The sequence below is a fragment of the Fukomys damarensis genome, unplaced genomic scaffold (assembly GCF_012274545.1).
Source record: "Fukomys damarensis isolate Sample0158 unplaced genomic scaffold, DMR_v1.0_HiC HiC_scaffold_20, whole genome shotgun sequence".
In the NCBI taxonomy this organism is placed as follows: domain Eukaryota; kingdom Metazoa; phylum Chordata; class Mammalia; order Rodentia; family Bathyergidae; genus Fukomys; species Fukomys damarensis.
The window spans coordinates 2,676,377-2,684,141 of record NW_022900932.1 but is presented as its reverse complement, the minus strand read 5'-3'; the positions used below and the strand labels follow the sequence as shown (position 1 = coordinate 2,684,141).

Below are 7,765 nucleotides of genomic sequence, written 5' to 3'. Positions count from 1 at the left end.
TCACTGCCCCTGCTCCTGCTCCTCCGATCTGCCCCATCCAGCCCTGCCTGGGGCGGGCGGGGCAGCACCAGCTCCTGCTGCCTCGGGGCAGTGAGATTTGGGGTGATTCTTGTGCTCCCCTGACCGGGCCTAAGTGTGTGGTGCGTGTGTGTGCACTGAGTCCAGGGCAGCCCGCGGAGGGTGCAGAGAGCCTCGTACACTTGCGCACGCTCACGTGAGTTGCTTTCAGGGTGTGCTGTGTGCACCGCGGCGGACTCGCCTGCCTCCAAGCACCCCGCGTGTGTGCACTGCTGGGTGTGGTGAGGGCTTCAGCGTGTCTGTGTTTCGATGTCCAGGCTCCTGGCACACAGGTGGTGCGCGGTGCGCGTTCCCCTCTGCTCACTGCCCGTCCCACGAGGGACTCCTGCAGCTGTCTGGCCCGGCAGCTGGACGCGTCTCTACCCCACTGGGTACCTTGCTGCCTAGGCCGGGGCCCCCTGGAGTCGGCCATTCCTGGCCTCCCTGGCCCCTCCGTGCCCAGCCTGCCCTGGGGACCCTCCTGTGTCACCCATTGTCCGGACCGCCCAGGAGGAAGGCTGGGCGGAGGGGGGTGCCAGGCAGGACAGATGCTGGAGGAGGACCATCTCCTCCCTACCCTGGGTTGTCTGGATGTGGCCCAGGCATGCCGGTCCCTCGTCCTGCCAGGGCGTGGAGGGAGGCCGGGGCCTTCGGCGTCAAGGGCTGAGTTTAGGGCAGCGAGGGAGCAGGGCAGAGTTTCCCCCGGGCCTGCAGGACCTTACCTAGGGTGTGGACAGCAGTGCCCGCCTTGAGGGCTGTTGGGTGAAGGAAGGCTCTGTCAGGGTGCAGTTCCGGATACGGCCTGGGGTGACCGCCTGGGGTGACAGTGGTACAGTCTCCGACTGTAGGAGCGAGGATCGGGCTGGGGCTTCCTCAGTGTCGGGAGGGGCTGGCCCCCTTCCCCACCATGTCCGGAGCTGGCGCACTGGGTGTGTGGGGGGTGGCACTGCGCTGAAGTGACATTCGGAGGTTCCTGCGGTGGAGGGAAGCTGGTCCTGGGCAGGCATACGAGGGCTGGTCAAAGAATACAGTGTGTTGTTTGTTTTATGAAAATTTATTTAAAAATTTTATTATCGTGAAAGACAAGGTGTCACGGATTCTCCTCAAAACACTGCCCCTTCTTTTGAGCACACACCATCACTCTTGCTACTTCTTTTTTTGTTTTTGCAGCAGGGTCTTACTGTGTAGCCCAGGCAGGCCTGGAACTTGCAGTGACCCTCCTGCCTGAGCCTCCCGAATGCTGGGATCGCAGGTGTGCATGCCCCACCCTGCCTGGCTGCTCTTGCCACTTTCTGAAGCAGTTCTGAAAGATCTCTTTCATGAGCCAAAAGTGCAGTGACTGCTGCTGCTGAGTGTGACCCTGTGGAAAGGCAGCTCGGAGCAAACTCACACCTGCACATGTCCCGTACAGGACGCGGAGGACACTCGTGGGAGTGGACTTCCGGAACTGCTGTACAGAGTGGCAAGCTCAAGATGTGCTTGAAGGCAGGGGGCGGGTTTGGGGATTGATGAAAAAGCGTCTTCTACCATAAGAAGCTTTCTTAGAAAAATGCAAACGAACCCTCACCGTATTTTCCCACCGTGGCTCCTACAACCCCCAGAGGATCTGCACCCCTGCAGGAGAGGCTGGGGGACATTTTGGGGACCAAGTGTCGGAGGAGCAGCCATGCAGGGGCTGGGAGAGGGATTCAGCGTGTCCTACTGTCCCCTCTGCTGTATACACCCAGGTGCTGGTCCCACTGCCTGCAATGTCAAGCCTGGGCAGTGCCGGCAGCCTGGCACACAGTAGGTGCTCGGGAAGCTCCAGCTGTAGTTAGAGCCCTGTCACGATGCTAGGTGAGGAGCCTGGGGCTGGGTGTCATGTGGCAAACAGGGGCCGATGAGGACTCGGGTCCTTTCCCTGTGACACGGGGCTGGCTGGGGGACCCCGGGGATTTCAGTCTCACGTGAGTTTCAACTTTTGGCAATCCTCCTGCCTCAGCCTCCTGAATGCTGGGATTACAGGTGTGCATCAGCACACCCAGCCTGTGGAGCCTGGTGGATCTTACAGAAGCAGGAAGGAGCCAGGCATCTGACCTTGGAGAACCAGCTGGCCTTGCTCCTGGCTCCCTGGGCTTCCGGTGGGCTCAGAGCTCAGGAAGGGGTCTGAGTCTGTCACAGGAGGATGCTTGGGAGCTGGAGGGCAGGTGAGAGGGTCACATTGCTCCATTTCTGCAGCCACACCTGGTCCAGGCCCTGGTCACCTCTCAGGGGATTATACACCACTCCTCTCAGGCTGTGCTTGCCCACCTTCCGTGTTTTTCCCTTCAGGGCCTTGAACCTGCTCTTGGCCCCAGGACCTTTGCACCTGCTGCCCCTTCTGTCTGGAATGCTCTTCCTCCCCTCCTCACCTGCTACTGTCTACATTGTTCAGCTATCAGCTTGATGTCCCCTTCTTGGCCACCCTGGCTGATCCACACTCTCGCTCCAGCTCTCCCAGCCCCAGCTCTTCCAGGGCCGTGATTGTGTGGTGTTGTGTAAGGGGCTGGGGCTCTGTCTCCCTGGACTCGGCTCTGCCAGGATGGGGATTTGTCTGCTCCTGCTTGCTGTGGCATTCCAGCGCCTACCAGGGTGCAGATGCACTGAGGATGCTCACGAGGTGTGAGCAAAGAAACACGGTGAATGTTTAAGTCGACAGAGTTTATTACAGTAAAACGCATATCGCCGCGAATTCCCCTCAAAACCCTCCCCTCACTTCAGACACACCTGCCCACTGTCGCTGCCACTGTCCGCCGTGGTTGTGAAGTCCTCTTTCCCGTCTTTGGCTGTGCTGCTGTGGCTGCCTCAGTGTCCCGAACCGATTCAAAACATTCACCTTCCAGGGTCAGTTTGACTTCGGGGAGGAGTCAGGAGTCACACGGGGCCAGGTCCAGTGAATGAGGTGGACGAGGACACCGTGATGTCGTCACAGCCCGCTTTTCCATCGGACGGCACTCGGCAGCCACATCCTCAGTACTTTTGATCACATCTTGTAAAAACACTCACGAAGGAGGGAGTCTGGAACCGCTGCAGGGCACACGGGAGTGGTGGGCCGAGTGTGTCTGAAGTCCGGGGAGGCTTCGGGGAGGCAGGGCAGGCTGGGCGCTGTCGGTCCTGGCGGGGTCTGGATTTAGTCTCAGAGCAGAGCCAGCGGGGTGTGCTGGTCAGTGTGGTCTGGGCGGGGAGAAAGGCTGCAGGCCGAATGCTGTGGCCCCGTGCACGAGCTCGGCTCTGGGGCTGCCCTGGCGTCTGCGTGCGGAGCAGGGCTGCCTGAGACAGGAGGGCACCGCGCAGGGCAGATGCACTCGGAGCAGGTGCCCGTGCCAGGGGCTCCCCTGCGCAGCCCCTGGAGCCAGCGGGGCCTCCTCCCTGCCTGCCTGGGTGGCCGCCTGGCCCGGCCCCGCTGTGCTGTGAGTGAGCGCAGTGTCGACGTGACTTCTCTCGGCTCGTGTTCAGTAGCGCTAGCCCGTCCCGTTACAGCCTCTCCTGCGAACACAGCGCCGTGTATCACCGCACACACGTGAGCTTGCCCCGGAGCGTTAGTCCCTCCAGCCACCCGCCCCGGCCGTCCTGAGCCGGTCTGTCTGTGAGTGGGCAGCTGCTCTGTGGGAGAGGCTTTCGGATGCACGGGCCCCTTACTTGGGAGCTGGGCCCCCGGGAACAGAGGGAGAAACTGAGGCACGGGGGCCTGAAGCAGCGTGCTTCAAACTGAGGGGGTGGGGAGCTCAGGAGCGAGGACCCCTGCTCCTCCCTGGTGGCGTCTGGGCTGTGGTGCCAGGTGGGGAACAGGGTCTCAAGTGCTCACACAAATGTGGGTTCAAATCCGCCTGGCCCCTGGCTCGAGACCTGCCCTGGAGACTGCTGCCCCGTGTGTGTGTGCGTGCGTGTGCGTGTGCGTGCGTGTGTGAGGGACGAAGGTGACTTCCTGTCTTCCTCGAGAGCTCTGCACCCCCGTTCTCCCGTGGGACCCTCGCGGTGAACTTGACAGAGCTCAGATCCTCGCTGAGGTGCCCGCTTGACAGGCGGTGAAGCTGGAAGCTTGTGGGGGGTGTGGCCGCCGTGCCTGAGGCCGAGGTTGGTCCCTGCGTCCCACCCGGCCTGGGCCCTGCCGGCCGCCACCCTCTCGAGCCTGCGTGTGTCACTCTTGGCAAGGTGCTGGCGTCAGCAAGTAAAACCTGCACAAGGGAGTGTAATTTATCGATCTACACTTCGCCTGTTAACAGGACGAGTGCTGATTTGGGGATCTCGTTTGCTCCCCGCCTGCCCAGCGCCTGCACCCCACTCCTGTGTCCCGACCACCCTGTTCCCCCTTTCTCCTGCAGCCTTGGCTGAGGGGGGCTTCTTCGGCCAAGGATACAAGGCCGTTAAAGGGGGGTCGAGGACCCCGGAAAGCACCTCCCGGGGAGGACTCGTTCAGAGGCTGGGGGCCCATCCGTCTGGCTCTGTCCGGGGAGACGTAACTCAGAACGGGTTGGTTGGGCCCCTGACAAGAGGCCGGACGCCTTCAGGGATGCCACCGACAGGTCGGGGACACAGCGCAGAGGCCCGGGTGGCGAGGTGGCCAGATCCTGGGAGGGAGGAGGGAGACTTCGGTGCTGCCCGGGGTGCCGCTTACCCCGCGTGGTGACCGCTCCTCTCGGCAGGGCGAAGGGAGCTGTTCCCCTGTCCGCCCGAGCTGCCTGCGGCACGCGGCCCTGTCCCCTCCCGTCGCTGCCCTGGAGCCAGTGTTTTGGGGAAGTGGGTGGTAAATGGGCTGAGAAGGTGGAGACCGCGTGAGGAAGTGACGTGGCTGTGGGGGGCGGCGGCTTAGAGACCGCGGAGCCGGAAGGGGCCCGGCACTGTGGCCAGGGAGGCCGGACCGCTACCGTCGTGGGGCGCTCGGGTTCAGAGGCGTGGGACAGGATTCCGAATTAAATCGGTCTCGCCCATCGGAGAGACGGAGGTGAGCATCTGGTGAGCATGAAATGATTCATCGTGTCTAGAAATCAGCTGCTGCTGGAAGCAGAGCCATTTATACGGAGCCGGAAGGGGCCCGGCACTGTGGCCAGGGAGGCCGGACCGCTACCGTCGTGGGGCGCTCGGGTTCAGAGGCGTGGGACAGGATTCCGAATTAAATCGGTCTCGCCCATCGGAGAGACGGAGGTGAGCATCTGGTGAGCATGAAATGATTCATCGTGTCTAGAAATCAGCTGCTGCTGGAAGCAGAGCCATTTATACAGCCTCTGGGGCCCGGCCCCACCCCGCCCTGTGCTTCGTGTTGGGCTCAGAGGCCGCTGCAGCTCACAGCTGACAGCCAGGAGAGGAAGCTGGGTGGGTGCTGGCTGGTCCTGTCCCCCGGAGACATGGGTGGGCCTGGGGAGTGGAGACCACAGCCTCGCCTCACCTTCAGATTCTACATGCTGGGGCCACATTGTGTGTGGGGGCCACCTGCGTAGGGACGGAGGTTTCCCTGCCAGTTAATGACGTTGGAGTGCATCCCCTGGGTTCAAACTCTATCTCAGCCACTCACTCGCTGTGTGACCTTGGGTGAGTTCCTGAACCTCTCTGTACCTTCGTTCTAGAAAAATGAGGCAAATAAGACCTACATCCAGGTCTCTATAGGGTTCAAGGTGCTCAGGAAAGTCCCTTAGGACAGCTCCCAGCGCACGGGAAACGCCTGGGAAATGTCTGTTGTACCTCGGCTGCTGACTGCCCATGCCTGGGTTGGATTCAGTTCTGTTCTGCTCAGCCCGGCGTCCCTCCTCCTGGCCGTCCCAGGGACACAGCAGCAGGCCGCTGCAGGCCCAGGCTGTGGCGCTGGGGATGCACATAGGCAGGATTTGCCAGAGGTGAGATGTCGCCGTGTGTCAGGAAGGCAGGCGCCTGCCGTGAGAATCCACTCCACCAAAGCTCTGGATTGTGCCTACAATAGTGCAGGGCACACAGTAGGTGCTCAGTGAATCACTGCTGAGGGGTGATAAGGCTCCCGAGGGGTGCGGGGACCCTGAGGGTGGGGGTGGGGGCCTAGTGGCCTCAGGAACCACCGAGGTGGAGGGGCCTCGTGGGTCCCTTGCACTGGACCGCATGGACCCCGGGGCTGAGGGGAAGTTGCCAGCTCTTTGGGAGGGGATGGGCCCTCAGCATGTGGACCCGGGGGGACCCCTATCGGGGCAGACAGTGCCCTTCCTCATGCCCCCAACTTTTGGGAGAGCCTGCCCACACTGCAGCCTTCCCGGCCCTCCCCTGGTGCCCACAGTCCTGAGGGGTCCCCTGCTAGGCCCCACCCTCGCCCGCTTCCCTGCACTCCTGATCTCTCCCACCCCTTGGGGGCTTCCTGTGAGGGCTCCTGCCCTCTGTCCCTAGCCTCTCCCCTCCCTCCCTCCGTCTCCCTGGCCAGGGCCCCATGCCACCCTGAGTGGCCACAGCTTCCGAGGCATGGTGGCTTCCAACCCCAGTGTCCCCACTCCTGCCCACTGACACCCATGGCCCCTGTGGCCACCAGTGTGCCTCAGACCCTGCAGGGAGCCACACACCTGTGTGTCCCACCTTGGCCTCCCCCGGACCCATCTCCAGCAGTCACTGGCCTTCGTTACGACGTGTAATTGGTCCCCGGATGTTGTGAGTCGCTCCCAGGTTCCGATATCCCTGTTGCCCCAGCCCCGCCGTCCACGTGAGTCCACTGCCTCCTTAGCGAGGCCTGGGGCGGAGCAGAGTTGGGGGCTGCCTCCTCCATCCATGTCCACCTGCCGGCATCCCACAGCCCCCCGCAGTCCCCTTCCTCAGCTGCACCAACCCCCCAAGTTTCTAGGGAGAGGATGTGAGCGTAGGAAGAGTGGGCATCAGTGTGGGCAGAGGGGAGGGAGACACAGGGCCTGGCCGGCCCCAGGGCAGCGGGCTGGGGCCTCAGAGCTGCAGCCCTGGCAGCCCGAGTCTCAGGCCCCTCGGTGGGCCCCGGGGGGTGGCTGTGCCGGGCTCTGTCTTCTCTGAGCTGCATGGGATGGAGGCGCCGAGCCCAGAGGGAGCCGTGGGGACAGGGCTTGCTCTGTAGTGACAGAGGGACTTCCTGCGGACGGAGGGTCACAGACGACCCCCGGGCCCTGACACCCACCCCTGCCAGAAACTGCAGGCTGCGCCATCCGCCGGCTTGGTCTGTGCATGCGTGTGCGTGCGTGTGCACGAGTGTGCGTGTCTTTGGGGACGGTCGGTCCAAGGCCAGCCTTACACTGGGGTGGACAGGATCTGGGCTGCCCATCCCACTTGGCCCGGGGGCTGTGTCTGCCGCCTCCCAGGGACCCCCACTCCAGAGGGTCGCGAGGAGGCCTCGCTCGGGTGGTGTGGGCCCTGCGAGCTGGCGGGACGGGGTGGTGTGCAGGGTGGCTGCTGGCTCAGCCGTCCCTCTCGCCCCCAGATCCCCCAGATCAGCTACGCCTCCACAGCCCCTGACCTGAGCGACAACAGCCGTTACGACTTCTTCTCCCGCGTGGTGCCCTCGGACACGTACCAGGCGCAGGCCATGCTGGACATCGTCCATGCCCTCAAGTGGAACTACGTGTCCACGCTGGCCTCGGAGGGCAGCTATGGCGAGAGTGGGGTGGAGGCCTTCGTCCACAAGTCCCGTGAGCACGGTGAGTGGGGCGTGGGCGGCGTGGGGCCTCCTGGGTTTGGCCGTGGCCTCCCGGGCTGGGTGACCCTGGGGGGCTGGCAGACGTGG

General features: G+C 63.3%; 1 protein-coding gene across 1 annotated transcript in view; it reads left to right on the top strand.

The window, feature by feature from the left end:
- Grm4 (glutamate metabotropic receptor 4) overlaps positions 1 to 7,765 on the top strand; it is a 59,721-nt gene that overhangs the window by 13,309 nt on the left and 38,647 nt on the right. The window contains exon 2 of the mRNA XM_010605300.1: positions 7,463 to 7,679. Coding sequence (XP_010603602.1) covers positions 7,463 to 7,679 — 217 coding nt within the window. The remainder of the gene's footprint in view (positions 1 to 7,462; positions 7,680 to 7,765) is intronic.